The sequence below is a fragment of the Gambusia affinis genome, linkage group LG21 (assembly GCF_019740435.1).
Source record: "Gambusia affinis linkage group LG21, SWU_Gaff_1.0, whole genome shotgun sequence".
NCBI lineage: Eukaryota > Metazoa > Chordata > Actinopteri > Cyprinodontiformes > Poeciliidae > Gambusia > Gambusia affinis.
The window spans coordinates 8,907,838-8,933,565 of NC_057888.1; the positions used below are offsets into that span (position 1 = coordinate 8,907,838).

At 37.7% G+C, this 25,728-nt stretch overlaps 1 protein-coding gene across 3 annotated transcripts in view; it reads left to right on the top strand.

Moving 5' to 3' along the window:
* The window catches only part of dlgap1b (discs, large (Drosophila) homolog-associated protein 1b), a 93,883-nt gene that overhangs the window by 25,791 nt on the left and 42,364 nt on the right, over positions 1 to 25,728 (top strand). For all 3 annotated transcript variants that reach the window (XM_044104364.1, XM_044104362.1, XM_044104363.1), the window contains exons 2-4: positions 7,796 to 7,881; positions 21,473 to 22,601; positions 25,126 to 25,340. In XM_044104364.1, the coding sequence (XP_043960299.1) occupies positions 21,540 to 22,601; positions 25,126 to 25,340 (1,277 nt within the window). In that variant the 5' untranslated portion in view covers positions 7,796 to 7,881; positions 21,473 to 21,539. The remainder of the gene's footprint in view (positions 1 to 7,795; positions 7,882 to 21,472; positions 22,602 to 25,125; positions 25,341 to 25,728) is intronic.

The following is a 25,728-nucleotide window of genomic DNA, read 5'->3' on the forward strand; positions in this document are numbered from 1 at the left end:
TGGACAAGAGATAAACACTTGACGTCTGACCCGCTGTCAGAATAAGCCTAAATACCATCAGATTTGTCTGCAGGAGGGGGGGGGGGGCTTTGCTTCTTTTATTGAGCTGGCCTGCATCCAGAGGTTTCAATCAATCTATTCACACCAGGAGCTCAAAAATAAATTGAATTATGTCCGGGGCATTCAGTCACAGTTTCTTAATTGGTACGGGATTAGTCCACATTGATTTGCTGTGATTAGAGTCCCCAGTTTGTGTTTCCACTTAATCACTGAGCACACCCTTCTCTTCCACTGCTATTTACATGCCCCCCTTTCCAACAGCTAATGCCAATCATTTACAGCCTAGGGCAACTTTTAAAATTTGCATGAAATCACTAGTGCTGACTATTGCTTGATCTGCTGCAGCAAGGCACACACTCTTCTACTCCTTTTTGTGGGGGTGTGCATGCGTGTGTGCGTGTGTTTGTGTGTGTTGTATTATAATAACACTACTGTCCAACAGGTTCTGAAAAGTTGGCTTGTGGTTACACAAACCCTTTCTGGGCAGTTGAGGGCAATGAAGTTAGAAAGAAAAGATCAAACGAGTTCTCCTCTAGAGGCAAGAAAGTAAAGATGGGAAGAAAGTCCAGCTATGCATGAGAAAGAATTTTAAATCGGGGTACATGTGGAGATGAGAGGCAAATGCACCATCTGTTTTTGCCCTTCAGAAATTAAGCTCAGGATGGATAACTCAAAGTTTAAATCGTTATTCCTTCTGTTAAGATTTTCTGTGTATTTGACATGTCACAAAGTGGAAATTTGTTGCCCTTGTTGTTCAGATTGAGGGCACCCAGTCTTTCTCTTGACTAGCTCCATTTTTATTGGACTTTGTCTTTTAGTTTCATTGTCTTATGCACATGTGCATCTTTTTTTATTATTTATTTTTTAATTGTTCCTTGGTGAACCAGTGAGTCAGAACAAAACAATTGCTGGTTACATAGTCAGTTTTTCAATAATTCACAACATACAGTGAATTATGCAGAGTATGCACATTAAATCTGTTGTTATAGACGCTGAACAATCGAAAGTGGGTAAGAAAGCATGTCAACAATACTCAGTGGTTCTTTACATCCCTTCTGACAAGTATCTATTCCATTTGCAACACCTTGCAACGTAAAAGTTGTTTCTGCTTCAGGAGGTATATTAGTCTTACTATTTTTTCAGCTACATTAACAATGTCAACCCGCTGGTCAGTTTGAAGGTTATAGATTTTTAATTTTTTTTCTATTGTTAATCTTCAAAATTCTAGCAGGCATTCGGGTATTGAAGCTGCAGATCTCAGCCAGTTGTGCATTTTGCTCATGTTCAAGGTGTGCTGTTCTTGGCAGTTTATTGTTATTTTTGTGGCATTTTTAATAAGTCAGTGAGTAACTTATTTTTCCTGCTGATTTGTGATCTAATGGTTTATTTCTTACTCCAAAATGCCTGATATAAAGCAAGTAACAAAATTACATGGTTAGTGGTTAAAAAAAAAAAAAAAAAAAAGAAAATCATTTTTTTTTCAGCATTGTGATTTGTGAAATAATGTGAAAATTGCATTAGGCAAATTTTCTGATATATAGTTTCACTGGTTGCAATACTTTGGATTGAAAATTAGATTTTCTTTCATATAAGCTACCTAATGTTACAATAATAATGATAATGAGAACACATCTACATAGATCCACTCAGAAGCTACAATGGGAGTATACTCTCAGCTGTCAGCATCCACTGAGTCAGTCTGGAGAAACGGAACAATGTAGAATGTTTCTTGTGTTGCCTTTTATGATTCCATAAATATCACATTGGTATTCATTTCATTCCCAGGCTCAGTAACAGTCACACAGTCAGGCATTATGTGCCATATGTTTCTATTTTCTCGTTTCACAGCATTGGCACTACAGGCTTTCAGTCTCCCTTCCAAGATTTTAGTTGACTGACTGCTGCCCTTAGGTAAAAAAAAAAAAATAGTGTAACTTTTAATCTGATCTAACATAAACTGACAGTGGTGTCAAAAATTTTTAATTTGTTGCAGGAACAATGCAAGTGTAAGACAGCTGTTTTAGTAGCTCATCATAAAGAAGAATATTTTCTTTAGAGGACTAGCATTTTGATCTTTCCGAAAGGCTAGTACTTCACAAAATCACTGGCGTGACCCATCTTTGATGCTGGGGTGAATTTATATCAAAGATTTATACATATAAGTAAACTGCATTGTTTCCTGATTTACCTTGTTTCTTTTTAATTATCAGACAATAACAGGGGTCAAAGCGTTTCTCTCAAATGCTTATCTGAGTATTTCAAGACTAGCCATGTGTCAATATGGAGTCCTGATCAGTTCAAGCCATTTATATGCTGGAAAAGCCAGCAGCCTTAGAGCGCTGTAAAGCAAAACACTGTCAGGGCTGGATTGGTATTATGATCTAGCTCACTCATCAGTGGCATTCTGGATGCTGCAGTATCTGCTTTTCTTGATAGTAAAATTTTGCACCAAGGGGGAATGTCTTTAGGAAACTTTGTATCGTGAGATTTTTCTAAAATGACACATGAAGCTACAGACTTCATGAACTCATATTGGCTCCTAATGTATTAATTCTACAAAGTGTTTGGCTCTTTTCTCTGTTGTGATGCTGTGATAGTTTTCCTATTGTAAACTGGACACTCAAAAGGAGCCCATTACCACCTGTGGAATCTGAAGCTGGGTTGCTCACTGAAGATTAGTTGGCAAACAGTATCTGGACTTTTATCCTAATGTGATACATCTCTTCCAGGATGTCTCTTCCATGACATCCTGGGTTAGACTAGATTTGTTGCATAAAATGCACAGATTAAATCCAAACTTTGAGAAAAGTGGGGTTTGTTGGACAGATGCAATCTTTGATCGGAATCCAACGGATGAAAGCCTGGTGTAATGTATTAGAATCAAGCTATTTCACTCCTGACAACAATTGTGTGCAGTGTCTTTCACCAGAGACCTTGTTTATCAGTCATATCATTGCAGCTGCACCACAAAACACTTGTCTAAAACCCCTGTATCCAAAGATAAGAGAGATGATACCCTCAAAGAGTAAGAAAAACATCAAAGAATTATTTTTATCCTCTCCTGAAAATACTCAGACATGAATTCACTTCACCAATATCTGAATAAGCATTATATAAATGTACATATAAACACACTGGAGAGCCTAACACCTGCTTTTTAATAAATGAGTGTCTGTCACCAGGGTGAGGGTTTTCACATTGCACCACTGTGAATTCATTAAAAGTGCCCTTTGGAAGTCTAAATAACCAGGTGGGGTGCCATCAACCCCCCTCTGCCCTCCAAATTATTCCCTGCATTTCAATTGCAAATACTGTAGTCTTCTCATTGTCCTTGGACAAACACTACAGATTAAACAGTCAAACACTCATCCTTACATAATCTTGACTGACTGGACAGATATGTGTTTAAGTTTCATTGTAACCCACTGGCCTAGAGGTGCATTTCAGCAGCTCAGAGCTTCATCAGGAGTAAAGAAAAAAAAACAAAAAAAAACAAAACTTGAGACTGTGACAGACAGATGAGTCTGTTAGTTTAATCACCTGCTGTTTTATTACTCCAAATCTGGAACTACTTTAATCACATAGAGATTTGGTTGTATACTAAATCGGATTGTTTTTCTTTTTTTTGTTTTTTTCTGTTGCAAGATGAGATTTTAAAAGCTCACAATCATTGCTATTTCCATGCATTCTGCTTGCCAATACATTTGCCTTTCAGGCTTTAGAAAGATGTTCTATAGTTGATTTTTACTTGAGCTATACTGATGGTACAAATGGAAAGATTGCATATGAACAGACTAAGTCACTTGGGTTGAAATTATTTTTTTATGAGGTGATAAAGCTAAATGTAAAACATTATATTTACAGCTGGACATATCATGAATTTAGCTGTGAATATATGATCCCCAGTTTTGTAAATGTCTGCCAATTCATATTTATGTTGATTCAGTTTTTCCCTTAGGAAACAAAAAATGACAACAAAACAATGGGTCAATCCTTCTTTAATTTTCAGTTACCATACCAGGGTGGCTGTGATTCCGTATGATCATAACTATTTTAGGATCAAAGGCATGTAAAAAGGATATAGTAATGTTGACGTGTAAACCATGTTCGTCATTCTATGTTAGATATAAGTGTTGCTAGCGTTACTATTTTGGTGTCTGTGCATATCCACTTAGGAGGGAACATTTTTAAAAGGTTGATCCATGCTCTTGTATGACAAACAGAATTGGACCTTTCAAAAGCAACAGAGCAATTTTCCTGTAATGTGTTTGTAATGTTATGTGTTGACATCTAGTTTGTAGAAAATACGGTTCCTTTGTAGAAGCTTCTGCAGCCCGTAAATGCCTCCATGACACTGAAAACATCCGAAAGAGTTGTCACTTCCACAGTGATGATTGTTGATAGTTTAGCCTCTTAACGTATAGGTCTTTAGGCTGTTTGTACACAATTTACTTACTCCTTTATTCAATCAGGCATAATTTCAGTGAGAGTTTGTATCTTCACTGATCTTGATTTTGTTTTGCGTCACTTTGGTGTTCCTGCTTACTGATAAGGAATCAAAATAACATCTGAGTGTCACAAGCTCTTGCTCCACAAATTTTACCTGCATCCAGAAATGAACAGCAACAGGAAGCCCGCTGCTGTCAGGTGTGAAATTATACTGCTGTGAAAATATTACAAAGCACAGTGATGATTGCTGCTGAAGTTTGAATCTTGGTTTTGTATAATGGACTTGTGCTACACAAAAGTGGAGATTATGCTTCACGCTGGGCCGGCTGGCAGCCAGCTGGTTCTGCTGCTGACGCCACGCGAGCATAGCTGAAACTTGAGGGGAGGGATAATGCAGCGGGGCAAACGGGCTGATCCACACCCCGTCCTCAGCTGCCAAAACTTCAAAGGATCCCCTGATAGAGTCTAAATCGCCATCTCCTTCAGTCCAGGCTCAGCAGTTCACTTCCCCTCCCTCCACCTCCATGGTCAGGTCAAACACAGCCTCATCTTTTATGTATCGCTTAGTCCATTGATTTAACTCTGAGAGATTCAACGACTACAGAAAAAGCTATTTCTGTATCCCTCTGAAGTAGGAGAATGGATTTTTTTTTCTTGTGGAGACAATTTATTCATTTCCTCTCAATTTTTCTGGTTCCACTTCCTTCCTACAAGTCTTTTGTTTTTTGGATAGGTCAATCATTTTCTTTTTTTAAATAATTTAACACAGATAAATTATTTAGACTTCAGGTAGGATCTGCTGGGAAATTGACACTGCAGTTCTGCTGCTGAATTTCAATATTAATTACCAAAAAATATAATAATAATAATAATAATAATAATTTGGTCTTCCTTGTCAGTTTTTTAGTAGATTGGTTAACATACGTTGAATGATATTTCAATAGAGTTTAAAACAATCATAAGAGTTTTTGATTATTTATTCATTCATTTTACTGTAAGTTGATATATTATTTTCTAGATTGCTGCTCCTCCCTTTTTCCTGTTTCTGTGCTTTTCTTTAGGTGATTTGTTAAATAAATGCTGGCACAAAGTGTGCTAAATGGACATTTTCCCTGGAAGAGTTGGTGAAAATAATTCAAGGGAGAGAAAGTGACAATAAATCTATTACAATACATGTTTTTACACCCCAAGCAGTTTTTAAGATTTCAATTTTAGATGCAGTGGTTTTCCTGTGTTGACTGAATTAACTGCTTGCTGATATGTGGCACATTATATTTTAATGAAAGTATAATATGGCAAAAAGAGAGGAGACACTGATTTTCAATGTTTAACTTAGGAGATATACTTATTTATTCTAAAATTCTAAAACCTAGGTCTTGGTGAAATGCATATGTAGATGCGAGCAGACCAGAGACTGTGCACCGTACTATAGTGAACTATAGTACGGTGCCTAAAATTGCAGCTAAAATTGGTGGTGTAGGGGAAACATTGTAGTGCCAGTGTGATACACTTATTCCTTTACATTAAAACTTTGTTTTCCAAAATTTTCGAGATCAAGCAGCTGTCAGACAATGTCAGAAAATTTCACCTTTCACCTTTGGAAACCAGTGAGGTGAACATAATCTGGTGAGAAGGGTTAAGAGTTTCTGCATCATAAGGCCTATCTGTTGACCTCTACCTTTCATAATCTCTTCGACATTGAGAATACATTTAAAAGCTAGTGAGAAATCAGGGAGCCGCATATTCTCTTATGGTGTGAAGTAAAGGGAAAAGCTAAAAATGATTTCTACTGTGTATTTTTAGCACTAAGCCTTGTCCCCTTGGTGCTTTAAACAGATGCTACTCCCAGTGGAGAGCATCTCCAGCAGAAACTCTCCCACTGTTCAGTTTATGTGTGAACATCAACTTTGGAAAGGGTCTGGATTTTTTTCATAATCTCCAATGTTGGACCAAAGGACAAGGTAAAGCTGAAGATTCAACCAAACTTTCTCTTGGTTTTATTATTTTTCAATGATAGATGGGTTCATTGGAAAGATAAATCTTTATCATGCAGCGCTATCTGATCAGGCTTAATGTGACACAAATTTTATGAGTAGATGACCTCAATCCAAGTAACCAATGTTAGTGGACTTACCATTTAAGTTACTCTGGATGCATGGATGAGTAAGATTTTTTTTTATCTGCATGAAATAAAGTTTATGTTCTTTGTTTTGTTTTTTAGGGATTTCACACCATCTTTGCTTGACCTACACTTTCATCTTCTCCATATAAAAAGACTCTGGTGCTCACTGGAGTATTAGTAACCTTCCTCTGACCTGTGAGATAGTATATGTGTATATGTGTGTGCAACCTGTTCCATCCCTGTTCCACCTGGCGTGAGTTAGACAGACCACCATCTGTTCGGTGCCCCCATGCTGAACTAAATGCCACTTTCATAGAATACCAGGAAATTGTTGTTTTTGCTCAACCTACTTTACTTAAAAGCATCAATTTTGTGTGTGGGGTTTTTTTTTTTTGTTTTTTTTTTAATAATTACTATTGTCTTTTGTTTGGTTTTGTTTCCGCCAAAGACAAAATCTGTTTGTGTGAGGTGGAAATCAAGAGAGTAGGCCATTGATAAAAGCTATAAGAAGTGGAAGGTAAACGCAATCTGCTTGCTCTACTTTTCAGCAGTGAGGAGCCACTGCACTGAGACAAAGGCTGGCTTTCACTCTCTTTCAGAATACCTCAAGGACTTGACATGCTAGATTTAAGCAAGTGCAAATAGGCTTAAAATGAATTCTGCACATCCCCTCCCTCCTTCCGTTTCTGTTTGCAGCTTTCCAAGCAGGCGGGGTTTTAGGAACAAACCCAACATGTTGCCGCAGATTATTTTTTTCACTAGAACTAAATGGGGCTTAGTTAGATATGCACATATTTTAATGTCATTAATTCAGACCATTTTATGTTTGTGTGTTTTTTTTTTCTTCTAATTTTTAATTCAAAGGTTATCTTAAAAGCAGGCATAGATTCTTTAAAATACCTTTTGAAGAATTGTACCATGCTTCGTCACCAAGCATTTCACCAGTAATGAAACACATGCGGTGCACTCTGAAGTGAGTGCAGGAAAGAGAGCAGAGAGCAACAGCACAGCATGAGCACATGGCACATGGACCAACACATTACCCACAAAGGAGGTGTGGGGTTGGGGGGAGGCTCTACGAGTGTTTTGATGTGTTGTGATGAATTCTTAAGCACTAACTGTGTGTGTTTTCTTTTTTTTGTTATTATTATTATTCCATTCAAGGTGCAGAAATGTGGAAACACAGATGGCAAGGAGTGTGGAATTGAGAAACTGGAACAAAAGATGCCAAAGATGAAACAATAAAGCAAGTGAGTTACTTACAACAGTGGATGAATGCTTTTCATGTGAATGTTACAATTCCTACAGTGCATTGCAAAAGTATTTATACCTTAAATTTTTCACATATTTTGATGAAGGTGTTTTTGGTGCAAAAGTGTTTATGCCTTTTAACTGTGAATTTGAGGTCTGAGAGAAAAATCCTATAAATGTTTTGTAATTGTATTTTTTTTTTTTTTTTTTTTAGTGTCTCACAAAGTCAAAACATAAGTTAAACATCTTCAAATTCTTAAGTACAAGTACACACATTGTATTCTTTGAGTCACACTTTTAAATAATTTTACACTCTGAAGATTTACCTCAAATGGTGCAAAACAAATCCGCACGCCTATGTCAAAAAAAAAATAAAATACTTCTAACATCCACTTGTGTTTTGTGGCTCTGAAGGAGACCGTTTCCCCCTAAGACATACTTTCAACGTCCTTGCATAAATTAACCAAGAGCCGTGAAGGCATTCTTAACATAAAGTCAAGCTTGTTGTTAGTGCATGTTGGACTGCCTCTTGCCCCCGAGGCTTCTGCTGTTCATGGACAGGATCTCAAGTTGTCATTGTGGAAAGGAAGGAGTTTGGTTTGAGAACCTCAGGGACGCAGCTTTTCTTTCTTGCAGATGAGATTATGTTGGCATTCTCAGGCTGTGATCTTCATTGTTCCCTGGAGTGGTTCACAACTGAGTGTGAAGCATCTGCTGCTTCACACTCGAGTCAACGAGAGTCAACTCGTTTTTCTCATTGCTAGAAAAACGTGGATTGCTTCCTCTGGTTTGGGGGTCGGTCTCCCCTTCATTGGGAGAAGTTTGGGAACGTTAGTGTCTTGTTCAGGAGAGATAGCAGGATGGACCAGGAGATAATGAGTAAAACAAAAAATCACATAAAATTGACTCTCCATTTCGCATTATGAACTAGCTTGTGTAGAACTCTCATACAGAAGTCCAATAAAATACACTGAAGTTTATGTTTGTAACATGACAAAAAGAAAAAAAAAACATTACAGAGCATAAATACTTTTACCAGGCGCTGCACAACAGTGTTCAAAATACATAGCTTTGGCCACAGTGTGACACATGAACAATCCAATACCACAATGTGAATAAACCATTTGAAATGTCAAATTTAAGTCAACACATTTATAACTCACCTTTGACCTTTTGAGAGCCACCTTCTGTGATCCAGCTCCAGTGCATCTTCAGTAGAAATGCATCTGTCAAGGTTGACGGGTTGCAATCAGCAGCAGAAATGAGAGAGAGACACAAAGATATCTCTGAGATTGATGGTCTAGAGAAAATAAATACAGTCAGGAAGATGAAGATCATGGGACAATTCTGGAATGAGAGGGACTGCAAAGGACAGACAAAATAAAAGGGTTTCTGAGGTTGCTTGGGTAAAATAATTTTTACTGTTTGTGTGCAATGATAACTGGTGACAGAGCAGATGGCAGTGGTGGGATTTACAAGTGGACAAAGTGTTCAAAAATGCCTAATAGCAAGTAAAAGTGCTGAACATGTTTTCTCTGCCAGGCATAAGCTTTAGCACTCTTGCAGTGTTGTGCAGAAAGCAAAACAGAAGGCAGAGCCAAGGATTTAGGGACACATTTATAAAAACATTAATACTTTCATAATCTGACACTAGGATAGTAGCTTTTGCTTTATCGACTTGTTGATGGATGCTATAGAGCTGTGCACTTTATCGTCATTTTTGCCTAAAAACACTAGATTACAGCTATGCAAAAGCAATGGCCCAATGGTGGTACCAACTAGAAACATATAAACTGTACATATGCCTGGGGTTGGGACGCTCTAAAGTAAATTATGTCTAATACCTGCTTAAGATATATTTTGAAAAGTAACTTTTTATCTGACAAAGAAAACGTTTTGAAATAAACATTCTAATTGTTTATATATGTGACTGAACATTTAAGACGGATATTTTTCAATTAAAATGCAAAGAACCAGTCAGCAGTTTAAATGTTTTTTAAAGTTCTCTAGAATTTTTCGACATGAAGGCTGTCAAACGTCTTACTTAAATGTAAAATAATCTTAATGTTAATCTGCCATTCATATACATAATAATTTGTGAATTTTGTGCCCCAAAGTTAGTTTGAGACTGAAAGGAAATTAACAAATTTCCTAGCAGGTTGAGTTAAGCTTAAATATTTTCCGTGAATCCTTTTTTGTTCTTTATTAAATTGATTCATGCATAGAAGCCTATTCATATCAAACACTATAATTTTTCTGCTCAAAATGCATTATTATTGCAATATGTTATTTAAACTGTAACAGCACTGAAATGTTTTTGCTGGATTTTTTAAACTGATGTCCTTTAAAATCAAATGTCAACCTTCCTTCTTCAAACTTGTAGCTTGATTTTTTTTTCAGTTTTGTCATTAAATCAAATGTGACAAATTTATGTCAACACAAGTTAAACTGAGTCGATCGATGGTTTAAAAATGGCACACACCTGAGGTTATGTGGTCTCATAATTTGTTGCACCTATCATGACAATAACCAGACCATGAAGTCAAAGGAAATTCTTTGCAGACAACCAGATAATTAATTTAGGTAGGTGGTAAAACAGGTGGTAGTGTCAGAATTATCTCACAGATATGCTCATTGTGTAGTATTAATTTAGAGAAAAAACTTTTGAGGATTTCAATAACGTTTGTTGAATTGAAATAATGTCAAAGAAAATTTTAATGTTTATTTGGTGGCCTCAATATTCAGCAGTGTTATTGCAGATTCCCATATTTTTAATCAGATCACAGCTCTAATTTTTTCTTTCTGCTTTATGCAAAAAGGTTATGCAGATATTAAATGACAAAATACAAATTCATAATTTTACATATTTTTGAAAAAGTTTACTTTTTTAAAACCAGCAATTTTGTCTCACAAAGAATATATTGCTTGCAAATAATCTTCAGCATTCTGAGTAGTTCTTCTCCAAACTAAATTTATTTATTATTTTTTTTTATTTTTTTTTTAGCTCAGAAAAATTGTAACTTGTTGAATGGCTTGGCTCTCTTCTGATCAGCTTTAGTTTGCAAGCCAGCTGTGAATCCTCAGGCCAAGGACTTTGGCCAAATAACTGGATTTACTGCAAGCAGAGCTTACCACTTGAGAACATATCACTTGGCATGGGTCATCATTGAAGGCTATTTGAAAATAAGCCATGTTCTTTCCAACTCTAAGCCACAAAGTTGAGTATCAGATGAAGCATTAAAAAATAGAAAAGGCCCGGGAATTAGAGGCATAGATTGCGTCCAATATTTCTTCAGAGCTGCTTTGTCTTTTTTTTTCTTTTTTTTAATTGTTTTATATACCAAAGGTTAAACTGATGGAAGATGATTCATTACAACATCAGAGGTGTATGTTTAAGGGGAGTACAGTGCAAGCTAGTGAGTAATTGGGGACTGAATCCTCACAGCTCTGATCTGGTGATAATAAGGCACAGCCAATGGATAGGAACTGTGTAATGATAGAAGATGAACCTTAAAGCTTGGAAAATGATTGTTGGTGATAACAAAACACACTATAATGAAGAAAGGAAAGTGAAGTGCATGACTGGACATGCAGAGGAATATTGGATACACAGCTGACAGAATGAGAGTGTTGAATCTTTTCCTCATGTAAAATTCACTTCTACGTTTCTGCTCAGTTTAACAATATATAACACAGTCTTAGACAATCTACTGAAGATGCTGTGACACATTTGTTCGGATGGAGTATCTAATGAAGAATGTTGTGATTCATTTTTTACAAAGACGACAGACAAAACACTCAATGGCATAAATAGATTTCTGAAGATGATATTTCTGAGACAGAATTATGAAGCTGTGATGTGGCTGTGAATGTGATCCAAAAATCATGTCGACACATCAGTGATGACTTTTCACACAATTTATAGGGATGATATTCTTTTGTTAAGTTGTAAAAATTGTAGGTATTTCTAAGCTTTCTCCAGCACTTTGCTTAATACATTTTTGGATTAAGGTATTAAAAGGGGGCTATTTTGACTCTTAGTCTTTCCTTCAAGCATCCTCAGTTAATTTATTTTCTAATTACTTTTCAAAAGTTTTAATTAAAACCTTATTTTTTTTAGATGTTTCAAACATGAATTAAGATCATCTCTTTTGGAATACCAAGACCCTTTACGTGCAGTACTCATCCAAACAACACCCATGATAACATCTAATAGGCAAGAAGTTAATGTTCTTTGATGCACCGTGTCACCTCGGTTACCAGTAAAATTAGGCAACAGTTATCTGTGTGTACCTGAGCAAATTACGAAATGGGAAGCTAATTCAACTTGCTCATTTCACAGTTCATTTAGCTGCTCATAAAACACCCAACTGCAAATCACCCATTATATTCTCTGGAGTTTATTAGAAATTCAAACACACAGGAAAAATACAGGTGAAATTTGTGCACCATTTATCAGCACACTTAAAGAAAAAACAAATGAATATTCTTAAGCATTGTGAGAAATATATTTACAATAGGAGAAAAAAAATACCAGGTGACATTGAAGGAGAACGTTAAGTCTGGAACTGTTTTCACTATTTCATTGAAATTTTTAAAAAAGAATATTCTGAAAGTTTCTATTTAATCATGTAGCGTGAAGTATTGCTGATATTTACAAACATTTATTTATTTTTTTCTTTCCCATATTTGTTAAAAGTGCCACCTTGTCATGACAGAATGATATAAGACAGTCTCTGGAAAAAAACTAAAAAAAATCAAGGTCCTTTCCCTGGTCCCAGTTCTCCTGTTGCTACCTGCAGAAATGCGCTGTTCCCAGTCAAAGACAACCAATAAGAGCAAGGAGGAAGGTCTTGGCGCTGTCAGAAACAATCAAAGTAACAAAACTTAAACATGTGCTACAGGGAGTATTCAGTTTCTTGATTTTGCCCAGAGACTCTGTGATCAGAGGAAAACAACTGGACTTCAGTCTAGAGTCTTTGATAGACTTTGGCTAAGCGTGGGTTGACATGAGACATAATGTCCACTTTGTTGGCATAAACCCTGTAGACTCTTGTTTACTGAGTAATTTACATGCCCTGTTCATGTCGTCAAGTTCTGATGTGAGGTCAGCTGGGAGCCGAGTTGCCAACCATCAATGTGCAGCCTTCACCTGCTCTGACACCTGCTCTCTATGCTGGCATTGGTGTAGGAGGAAATCTCCATGGTGTTCAGGGAGAGCTGGAATAATTCCCCCCAGTCTCAACAGGGGTATGTGTGTCCCAGTGTGTTTCCTTGGGGTTTGTATCTGTATTGGTGATTGGTTGACTCTGGCATGTGGGTGTCGCAGTGGATACACGTCTACCAGTGCTCATAGGAGAAGACAGCAAGTTGCACCCCACCCTCCCTTCCTCGCCTCCCTCTTGCTCAGTTGGATCTCACTCCCTGATCTGTCAATGTGTCAGTTCATGTGTCTTTGATGTGACGTGCCACCCATGGTACAGGGGAGGCACAAACCATCAAGATTTCCCTCATCTTTTCACCTCCCATTACGAAGTCATGACCTCTCCCCTCATGAGTTTAACACAAAGCTTTGTGGAGGAAAGAGTAGAATGATCTCTTGAAAATAGCCTCTTGCTAGTCTGTTTTTATGACTTTTTTCTTATTTTTTTATGAATTCATTAGAATAACAATATATGCAAATCCTAATTACGATTGGGCCTTACTCCAGCACACTATTAATACAAAATTTAATCCTTATTCTGCACGTAATGTTCAATTAAAGTTGATAAATGCAATAGACATTTAATGTGTATTTAGACTGCATTAGCTAAGAGCATAATAACACATTAGTTGTGTGCACACAGCTTTCTTTCCCTTCATGTAATTAACTGTAGTCAGTGGCTTGAAATCACCTGACACTGTTCCCCCCTCTGGCAGCATTTTGATGCTAATCCTGGATGACAGAGGCAAGTGACTATACTGTGCATACTGTACAATCAAAGAGCATGAATATAACCTGAATTTTTTTATTTTTTTCTGCAGAGAAGGTGAGTCACTTTAGACAGGATATCTTGTCCTAAATTGAGGAAGATATTAACATAAAAACAGCTGGAAAATGCACTCAGTTGTGTACCTTTTATCTGTGTATGCTCTGACTATATGCTGCACTCCCAAGTCTCTGCATAGCTAAAAATAGCATTGATAATGAAATTGTACAGTTATTATCAGCTACAATAAATGAAGAAGGAATCAAATAGGAAACTGAGGCAAGCCTCACATTGACATTTCCAGCAACTTTTATTACCTCCTGGGTAATGCTTGCAGTTGATATGTCAGGACCCAATATGCGATAATGCTCAGACTCACCAGGCTTTGATTTACTTATCACCATCACAGTGTTCGCCTGCGTTCCCATAGACCAGAATAAGCTGCCCCAGATTTTTACGGGCTTTAATAAGAAAAAAAAAAGTGACGTTTCTCTGTTTGAGCGCAAGAGAAAACAGCATATATCCAAACAAGAATAGGCTGTTTATCGGGCGCTTCAAAAGCCTGTTTATTGATGAGCTAAAATAAAAGCTGCATGAATGCTACAGTGTCCCAGTTTGAGAGGAGTTATAATGGTGTATATTGAAAATAAAAATTGCTTTTTATTTAATTATGAAAAGCAGTGTAGGCTTGAGTTGGTCTGAGGTAGTCACAGTGTAATTGCTTTAGTAAAAACATAATTTTATATCACAGTAAGTATAAACAAATTTAAAAGATACAGTATGCCTGACATCTAATTTCTTTTATTTAAAACAAACATAAGCAATTCAGTGTTAAAATAATATCACAACAGATGATTACAAATATGTTATATTTTATATTGTTTTTGGGTGCTTAGTATATCAGGAATAGCGCAGGTGCAGCATATTGTGATGAATAACTTGGTTGTTCTTGGCTCAAGTCCAGAACCCAGGTGGAGTACATCATATCTTCTCCTGTTTTCTTTGCTCTTCTTCCTCTGAAGCTTCTTATTAATAAAGACTGTAAGGTCCAGGTGACCTTGTAATAGCAAAGGTCATATGGAATAACAAAGTGTAAATATAAAAGCCAGTTTCTCAATTTTGGTTGGGGAAAAATATAGTAAAGCATTTTTACTTTTTATAGGTTAACTACTGAGCTGGCATAAACTACCTATGCTGTTTGCTCAAGTGTCCTGCCTGACAGACTCTTGATAGATGTCACTTTTCACCTTGAACACACATGTATGATGCATTGAGCTGAAATGAGCAAAGATGACACAGATTTTATGATATTAGCCTTTTTCACTTTCTTTTCAGAAACAAGAGTGTTTGAAAATTTTAAAGCGTGAAAATCCCTTGGAGCTGCAGACAGTGCTGGTGTGGACTGCTTTGACTGAACTTTTCAGAGGTGTATTTATTGGTGTACACCATACACTGCTGATGTGCTTTACATTTTGCTGCTCTTTTAAAAACACAAAAATTGCTGATTTTTCCCAAACTACCTTAAATTGGGTCAATAAGTTAAATAGTTAAAGTTTAGAAAATTATTATGCAGTTTGTGATTAATAAAACCTTACTTAATTTGCCAAAATCACTGAAGGACAATAGCTACAATACTACAGTAGCTCAGGTGGGTCAACAACGAGACACAATAAAAAGCTATAACAGAAGTTATGCTAAAATGGAAGTTAGAAGCCAAGTTAGCATGGCTTCTGTCGTTGTTTTTGTGTTCTTGCTTTTGCATTTTGTTGATTCTCGTTGATCAACAAAATGGATTATACAGTTTTCTTTACTGGAATCATTGTTAACCTCTAATAATACTTTGCAGAAATATAGTCTGTACTTCTGTGCCCCCCACATCAAAGATTACTGCTTATGCCATCCTCCCCTTGAGAATGCTAAAACATATTCACAATTTCCCTACAAAGCCTTTATGCACTTACAAAAGGTGATCATGTGATTGCTACTCACATTTAATCTAAAAGGACCTACCACCTGTGAGTTTTCATAAAGAAAAAAAATATCTAATTATTTTTTTCAACAGAAAATCTATTTGTGATGATGATGATGGTGCCATCCTTTCTTGCCTAATTTCCCTTGGCTACTTTTTATGGATGTTTTTATTAGGCTTAGGAAAATGAAAGAAAAACAAGTAAGAAAACAGAAAATTATTGTTCCTTGTTATATCCAGGTTAGTGAAAATAAATGAGTTAAAAAGGCTTTAAAATACCTTTCTTTAAATGCTGTAATTATCCTCAAAACAGGCTTTTGGACCAACTCTATAATCAGTAAGCACTCTGTGAGTGAGTGTGTCTTGTGGCCTTTTAGTCAATTAGTTTAGAATTGTGAAAAAAAAATTAAAAAAAAAAAAAAAAAATTATGAGAAATTCTGAAGAAAGGTAGAATATGGTTTTGCATCCTCTCAGGGGGATGATGGCAGAAAAAATAGAATATGTTTAGTTAAACTTGCTGTAATTCTTGACTTTCCAAACATTATATGTGAAGATAGTTCTCATTCACAACACATGCTCAAGGTTCTACAAAAAGTCAATACAGTCCAATCATTCATCCATTCCAAGTGATCCGAGTTTACGTTCTTTGGTTTTGTATTGAATAAATGTCATTTTGAAGTTCAGTAAAGCTTTTTGCTCAACACCTAGCAAAGGTATTCACGCCCCTTGAGTTCTATCACATTTTTTCACATCCATCATCTGAAAATGGAGAGAACTCTGGAAACTCTGCAAGACATGGCCGTCCATTTTCACTAAGTTTGACAAGAACAGCATTAATCAGAGAAGAAGCCAAGAGGTCCGTGGTGTTTCTTGAGGAGCAACAGAGATGCGCTGTACAGTTGGCAGCATCTTTTGATGGACTACTTTTAGTTTTTAGTTAATGACATGAACAATGTAATAAAATTAATTTATTCATTATTGTGACAAAGTCGAGTAGGTGATGCCATGTTTGCACAGCGATATTACAAATTCCTCATGCCAAAATAGTCCTGACACTTTAACATTATTTCCTGTGAATTTTGTATTTAAACTGGATAATCAGATTTTTACCTGACATCTTATAGATGTAACATTTAACAGAAAGAGATATGACTGCCTGATAAAGAATAACTTCATATCTGACTGTAAATGTAACCTTTAAAATGAAAAGCAGAGGTCTGGGCTGCCGTCATTCTCTTCAGTTCCTACCATATACCCTTGATGGAGTCAACCTTAAGCCATCGAAAGCAACCTCAGTGGAGTCGTGGCCTTTTCTTACAAAGTCAAAGCCAAGTGTCGAGGCTTTTCTTTTTTTTTTTTCTCTGACTCAAATACCAAGATTTCTTAAATGATTGCATTCATTTTTTTTATTTATACAAAGGAGAATATATATTTTTGAGCTAATTAAAGTTTTATATGGTTTGTGTTTCTATAGAAATGATGAGCTGCTTGTCAAGTCAGTTTCCCTCTTCCACGCCTGAATTTTATTAATTTTTTTTTTTTTTGTCAAATTCTTTAGACATACAGCAGGAGCTTCAACAACAATACAGTGCCTTTTCCCAAACCCACTGCCTAGGTTAAATTGTTTACTCTTCTCAAATAGTCCTCATCACTAGAGGAATTTGTCTCTGAAATTTGATTGGTGGGTCCCGCGCCATAAGAAAGCACAGTCACTCCATTTGTCAGGAAAAGACCTCGATAGTTGGCCTAATTATATTGGTTGTGACAAAGGAGCTGTTTTACAAGAACCAGGCGCATCAATTCACCCATAAAGGCTTGTTGTATAATAATGCAGCCAATACAGCTGGCAGAAATATGCAGATTTTGGTGTCAAAGCACATCATCCCATTAAGAAAGTAGATGCTCTGAAGCATTGCTGTGCATTTGATTTGTTGAATGTGTGGAGGACACGTCAAGCTGTTACTTGCATTCACATCAGGATGAAAACATGTCATGGGAGCAGTCATAACTCCCATGTATTTTCTCTCTACAGCTTTCTGGTGATTGTCTCATAGATTTTTCAAAAATCTTATTTTCTTATATTTTTTTTTTCTTTCACAGGGATGCATGGTGGCACAGTTGGTAGCAGTATACAGTCCTGAGTTTAAATCCCAGCTTGTTCTCTGTCTGCATGGGGTCACATTTATTCATTGGGTCTCAACGACATCTCACAATTAAAATGCTTTAATATTTCTCATCAAAGTGAGGTGTGACTTGCAAAAAACAGCATTTTCTATATATTTTCCCACCTCATCACATGCTTTTGTCAGAATTTTCACTTGTGGAGTCCAAGACGGGTCCACTAAGTTAGCTGATTCTGAGTGGTGTCCCATCACAGACGGTGATAGCCAAGGTCTCGTTCAGGCAGAGGTTGAGTATGGGGGACATCTTCAGCAGTAAAACTATAACTTGGTTCTGTCACAGTGACTCACCTTTCTGACTTTTATAGAGTAATGTACAAAGGGATTTTGTCAAAGCTAAATCTAGTTTAACCTGACAACATATATACTTTTCCACTTAGTCATATTCTCAAGGCTTATTTGATTGGTCATCTATAAATGTGTCTATGAAAGCCCTCAGTTCTGTTTTTCAAACTGGAGTTTTAAGACAAAGAAAATAGTCATACTAATTGTAGTCCCTACCCCAGACTTTAATTTTTTTCCAACAGAAAGTAGCTGTGACAGTCCTCTTGCTCTAAGTCTTATTGATTTCCCCGTTTCCTTTAAAGATTGTGTGGAGTGAATCAATGTGGCTTTGCATTTTAATACCACATTTGTTTACTTTAGGGAGACTTGAGGCTCAAGGTGATGCTAAGAACATTAAAGATGGAGCTAACCACTGCAAAGCGGCACAGCTATTAACAAAATGTGTGAGATAACAAGTGAAATATGTCTTTAAGTTATGACATATGAAACTATTAAACAGATTGCATCCATGCATTTTGCTGATGCAGTTTTAATGAGCATCAATAGATTGTATTTGTTCTTTATCATATTTGTACTATCATAGTTTCAGTGTGTAATCTTCCATTTTTAAAGTGTTAACTTAAGACATAATAGATATGGATTTTTTTAAATATCATTACAGATATGTGTTTCATTAGATAACAGCATCCATGTTCATATCTCTCCTTTTGTTCTGCTTTAACTATTGTTGATTATTCTTAGACTTCCTTTTGGAGAACCTTTTATAAATTTAAAGCAAATTTGAAAAAGTTGGTGACACTGCAGCTAGGTTTTGGTTTATACTTTTGATTGATCAAGCAGCAAGCTACATCCATAAGATCAAGTCTGAACGTTTTCAAAATTCCTGTAAGTAATTATCTGATATACTGGACTGTGGGTGGAAAAGCATTAGTGTTACCAAGGATATGATATATAGCAAAGAACAAATTAGTTGTCTGTGCGAAAAGCTGCATTATCATTGGATCCTACTTCAAAGAGGCTTGTGTTGTTCATGTGCTGTATGGGGAGGTTTGACCCGGGAGGTAGAGACACAAATAGGTCAGTCAGCTACGATGGACATAAAGTATAATCCATGACCACAGCTGTCTTTGAGGACTTGCCAGTGTGGGCCTTACCTGACAGGCGCAATAAACCCAGCAGATCTACCTGCTGAAAGCTGCACTTTTTGAGCAGCATCAAAAATCCACACAGATATGGTCTCTGTCAGCTGTACACCGTGTTTGCTTTCATGTGTGCTTGTTTACGTGTCTTTTGCTCGTAGGAAAAATAGCATATATGACCAAACGTCGGTTTACAGCTCTAGTGCAGTGTAGCAGACAGCTGTGCCACAGACTCAGTGCTGTGGATCACCATGAGGGCCCTTTATTTAGGTCACATTCTGTGCTTCAGTAGCCAACAGAAAGGATCTCTGTCTACTGAAATGAATACCTTTAGCTGGACACAACCCTGCAAGAAGTGTACATCTAACTGATATCTGGTGTTTACTTTGAGTTCCTTCTTGCGGGTCTGTTGTTGATGAGACAGAGCTGCTTAATATTGGTATTGGATATAATCCCTTGTTAATATTAGCAGTAAAATTGCAAGCATAATTTCAGAGTTTTCAACTAATTAAGCAAAAAAATAATAAATGAACCTCAATATCTTGCTTTTGACCTACTTGCATAAAGGTACACTTCCTCCTTTTTTATCCTTCTTGCCCTCCCTTTTTTTCCCACATTTTGTTTATCTACAATACAGTCTGTGCTGTATTATAAATCGCAGTAATGAATTGCACTCTGAGGCTCAGCCGTTCTGCTGTCTGTGTGCTACACTGAGGTGCATGGGGTTTTATTTTTGCTTCGCTACTTTTACTTTCAGTCTATTAAAAACTGTGTGGATTCAGCAAATAGCCATCCTCAGATGAGTAAGAAAAGTAGTGTAAGGGGTGCTGATGGATGTATTTGTTTTCATGACAGGAAAAGGTCATTTATTACAGTTGCTACTTGAAGCCCAGAAGCTATTTGTTGGGTCAGATAGTTTGCCATGGAGAGAATGAAAGGTTTAGAGGGAAAGTCCACAAGCATAATTCATGTTTGTGGACAGGCGTGTGTATGAATCCACTGTGTACAGGTGTACTGTAAGCCTAAAAATAAATGCTCTTTTTGACCCAGTTTTTTCAACCAGTGTTCTGTAAAAGCCCTGGATTAAAAGACTGAGACTGTGGGTAGTTTCTGTGAGCTTCCCTAGCAGAATTAAAACAACCCGTCCACTACCCTGGATCTGATGGTTGCAGTGGGTACGTGTCCAGAGGCTTGGACAAAAGAAAAAAAATTATGATTAGAGTATTTAACCAATAAGAATCGATTAAGACCTACTTCCTGTTTGTTTTTTAAGATAAAGTCCTGTATTAAGCTTTCTAATTAGCTTCTTTATTAGAAACACTTGTTTAATTTCTCCTTAACACAAATATCAACTAAATCATTCACATGGCAGCGACTTGCTGCATTTAGGTAATCTAGTTGTGGTGAAGATGACTTGCCGATGATGCAGTTTAAACAAAGCAGAAGAAGGTGTATTTACAGGATTTTGAACATGACAGTTGTTAGTCCTGATCTCAGTATTTTTGGAAACTATTGATTTGCTGCCCCAGATGACTTTCCCCCTCACAATAACTTACTAGGTCTACATAAAATGCTAAATAGAACACAAAAAATCCAGGGTAAAACTGTGTAGAAAAAAAATTGATATCGAAGGACAATGGGCAAAGTTTTAAAGAACAAACATAAAACAGTGACTGAGATGAACAGGTTCAGCATCAAACATCTTCATCTGCATTTCAGGGTTATGTAGAACTTTCTTTGAATTGAAGCAGATGTTTTAATATGCTTTGAGTATTGCAAAGCAATGCAGCACCTTGCATTGCTTCAGATATATAGTTCTCATTATGCTTAAATAGGAGGCAACCTGATGTGTTATGTTACTTGAGGGGATTTCTGTTCCTACCTGGTGAAACCTCTCTAGGAAACAGGATATCTAGTTGTCTGCTATTATTGCAGTAAGAAATGCCATGCATGATAGAGAGTCAGCACCAACATATTTATAATTATCTTTTCTGTCTTTCTCTTCCTGTTTGTCTGTTTTATTTCATGGATGCATGTTTCTTTGTAGAGCTAGATTTGGGGCCTGTGCAGACTTTCTGCTGAAGCAGTCGGGTGCACAAGCCAACCAGGCCAAAATGACCATGAAAGGCCTGTCGAACAGCCGCAGTCACCACACAGTGACCTGCGACCCATCTTATGACTCCATGACTCTGGGGCACGCCGACCGCCGGTCCTACTTCCTCAACCAAGGGGAAGCTCATCCCACTGAAAACCCCTGCTACACACAGCGGAGCGCCTTCCAGACTGAGTGCAGTGCCTATCCTGACCTGACCAGCTGCACTTTCCCTCGCAGACATTACAGCTCCCACCATGAGCTGAAGGAGGAGTGCAGCGCCATGGTGCCTTACACCGGGCCTACAGGGAGCTGTAAGGGAAGCGGGGGGAACAACAACAACCGCATACCATCAAACTTGCTCGAGCAGTTCGAGACCCAAGCTCCGTTGAGACGTGAAGGCTACCACACCCTGCAATACAAGCATACGGCATTGGAGCACCAACGCAGTGACAGCCCTGGTCGAATTCGCCATCTTGTGCATTCTGTGCAGAAGCTTTTCACCAAGTCCCACTCTCTAGAAGGGCCCTCAGGCTCTGGAGGAGGTGGGAGTGGAAAGATAAATGGCAGCAAATCCAGCCCAGATGATCCTCCCTCATGCTCTGGGACCCTCAAGCACAGCAAGCGTAGTAAGAGCAAAGACCGCTCCAAGTCAGAACCCAAGATGCGTACAACTACATCAGGTTACTGGAGCTCAGATGACATGCTAGACCGAGAGGTGTGTCTGTACCATCATCACCAAGGGGGTGGAATTGGTTCCATGCCTTCAGGGGTCATGACTATTGGACGCCACCCAGATAAATCCCAGTCACAGTACTTTATGGAGTCCTACAACACCATCAGCGCCCAGTCACTCAAGACGTCACGCAGCAACAACGACGTCAAATGCTCTGCATGCTCGGGTGGCAGCAGCGGAGGTCTGCCGCTGATGAGTGCCCTCGATGGACAAGTCCAGCTGAAGAAGAGCTCATGGTCCTCTACGCTGACGGTGAGCAGAGCGAGGGAGGTGTATCAAAAGGCCTCCGTTAATCTAGATAAAGCTCTCGTCAAAGCCGAGCCAGGACGCACTTGCCATTTCTTACAGGTAGGATTGTAGCATCATCCCCAGCTCTTGCATGTCATGTTTCAAATATCATCTGTGGCTCGCTTCTACTCCATGCATCTGTTTTTGTTCCCGCATGATTATGCATTTGTTTATGCCTGTAGGAATTGAATGATTGATTCATCCTGTCAACCCTTGATCATTATCTTGCGTTGTGTTTTGTATATTCATAAAACATTCTTGAAAAACCATACCATGGGATCTCCTCTTTTGTGTTGATGTGCACTGAATTTTGGTTTTGTAAGTTTGTATAATGCTAATGCTGTGACATGTTTATGGAGTAGGGACAAGATCAAGTGCTTTTGTAGTTTCTTCTGCAAAAGCACTTGTGTTTCTTCAGTAGAACAATTACAATTGCAGTATACAGTACAGTGAAGACTTAGAGAGCAAATATTATCTGTTCTGAGTGGCACACTTTTGTGTCAAACTACATTTATTCTGCTGTCAAGATCATGCTTGGTCTGGTCTTGGCAGCAGTCATGAGATTGCGTGTTTTAGTCAGTGTGGTGCCGCTGCAAGATCAGAGAGAGCAGGAGTTCAGCAGACAGAAGCTGAACGTAAACTGCCCCAGTCCTAAAGCTCAGTGGTCACACAGCAATACAGAGAAACATGCATACTGACACTGCAACGTTGCCGGGTCACGCATATGTTAAGGAAGTTTTTCTGCTTTTGGAAGAATTTTCAAAATTTTCAGTTTCTTACAAAAGTGTTCATACCTCTTGAATGTATTTTAAAATAATTTTTAAAATACAATAGTCATAAAATCATACTTAAATGCATTGGAAAATTAGCAAAGAGAACATAAGCTAATTGTTTTGAATAAAATAAGTTACAAAAATGTACATCCATATCCATGTCTTATGAGTCAATACTTCGTGAACACGGCTAACTACAACAGCTGCTATTCTGCTGGGTTATGTCCTGACCATTTTATAAAATGGTCAGGACATAACCTGACCATCTACAGACTGATTTATTTCTTCTATCTTTCTTACAGAATTGTTCAAGCTCAATCAAATTGGAGATAAATATGCTCTAAACTTAATCACTCTACTTTAGCCTGGGCTGTACCCTCCAGTCTGAATCATTTTGCAGTAGTTACCATATCTTTCCTCCAGGACTCTCCATCCATCTTCCTATCAGCTCTTATCAACCTTCCTCTCCTGCTGATGGAAAATATACTTCTCTTATTGGTAATTTTCTTGTCCAGACTGCATACTGTCCAGTCAGCATAGGTGGATACCTAGGTTCATGCAGATTTACCCTTTTCACCCCCTTTCCATTTTGAAAACTTAAGATATTGTTTTATGTGCTAAACCTGCTTTAAAATGCCTTCCCTGTTCACAATTTTGCACTTCTTTGTTCTGGTCCATCATTTAAGTTTCTGGCTGCGGGAGGACAAAATACTACAAAGTTCAAAGTGTACAATATTTTATTCCATCTTGTGCAGTTGGTTAAAATATACTTTTAAAAATGTTGACAGATCATAAGAACAGAGTGTCAGTGTGCACAGTTTATGCCTGTGTGCATACGCTACAAGAAAAAAAAAAGTAAATAAGGGCAGCAGAGAAAAGCATGAGTGAATAGGACAGAGTGGGGGAAGCAAAGGCAGTGAGTGTTCTCTCTGGCCATGCATTTTAACATCCTGGAAAGCCGACTGAGCCGATTAAGGAAGGATGTTGTCATTGCAATGAGGCAACAATTCTTTCAGACAGAAAAAGCTTTTTTTTTTTTTTTTCTTTGTCTTCAAAGTGCATCTAAGCACTTAGTGGTGTTTTTATACAAAAAAAAGCATACTGCAAGCTAATGTTTGCAAGAAAATTTCAATCCAGCATACTACAAGTGCTTTATTTTATAAAGTGCAAAACAATAAATAAAAAAAATTAAGCATGCCCTTATTTCAAGCACCTCTTTCTACAGTAGTGCAAACGTGTTCTTTTACCACTCTGTAGTTGCCCCTGACATTAAGGTCAGCTCGGTTTCCTAGCTACACAGTTGTCCATTGAATGATTCCCCTGCACTTTTTTCATCACTCTGTATCTCATTTCTTTCTCTTCAGAGCTGGTGCCCTAAAAGCCACTCACATTGGGAGTGCAGTGGTTGTGTCGAACAAAACCCCCTTTGTTTTTCCCCTCCTCTTTCCAACTCTGCTGTCTTTGACTCGCTCTCTTTTAGATTATACCAGCTAGGAGATGGGTTTTCCTTTTATGTATTTTTTTTTTACCTTCATTAGTGAGTGTGAAAAGCCAGGAGAGCAGGCAGAGGCCAGGGTTTACAGCGATATTCTGTCAAAACAATAAATTTTCCCACGCTTGATATGCAGCACGTATCATGGGACGGACAAAAGAAGGCCATCGGCATTGTGAGATTAATGGTAGGATCAAGACAGGCCAGTTTAGAATACATTCTAGTCTTGCTGGATACATTTTTGGATCTGCTTGTGGGAAGGATGTTTTTTTTCTTTTTTTTCCCCCTTTGTTTTACTAATCTCGCCTGATCTGTACAGGTGCCTCAGGATGACTGGAGCGGCTTCTCTCCAGTGGGGAAGGATGATGAGATCCCTTGCCGGCGAATGCGCAGTGGCAGCTACATCAAGGCCATGGCAGAGGAGGATAGTGGCGACTCTGATTGCAGCCCTAAGCCCTCACCCAAGGTCCAGGCACGGCGAGCCAGCTACCTGAAGGCCACACAGCCTTCTCTTACTGAAATGACCACGCTCAAGTGAGTGTACGCTATAAATGATTTGGTCATTTTTGGGAGGGCTTTTTTTAGCTTTCACTCAAAAATGCATTGAGATGCAATATTAAAGGGTTGTGACAGTCAAGCATGAGAAATTGGCAATATTTTTAGAGCCAGTCAAACATCATCTAGTTAATTTTTCAACTGAATTCGGATTCAGTCAGGTAGTGCGGACTGAGTATCAAACCAATTTCAAACATCCCAGCAGCCAGTGAAATAAAAGGCATTTGCGCTTCCATTTTTTTTCAGTTTTCCCAAAAAGTTTAATACACTCTCTTTGTTTTGACAAATTATGCCGTCTGTGAGGCACAATGCTTAATCCCTTGTTGTTAGAATGTATAACTTTCTAGAATAGACTGCTTATGTTTTT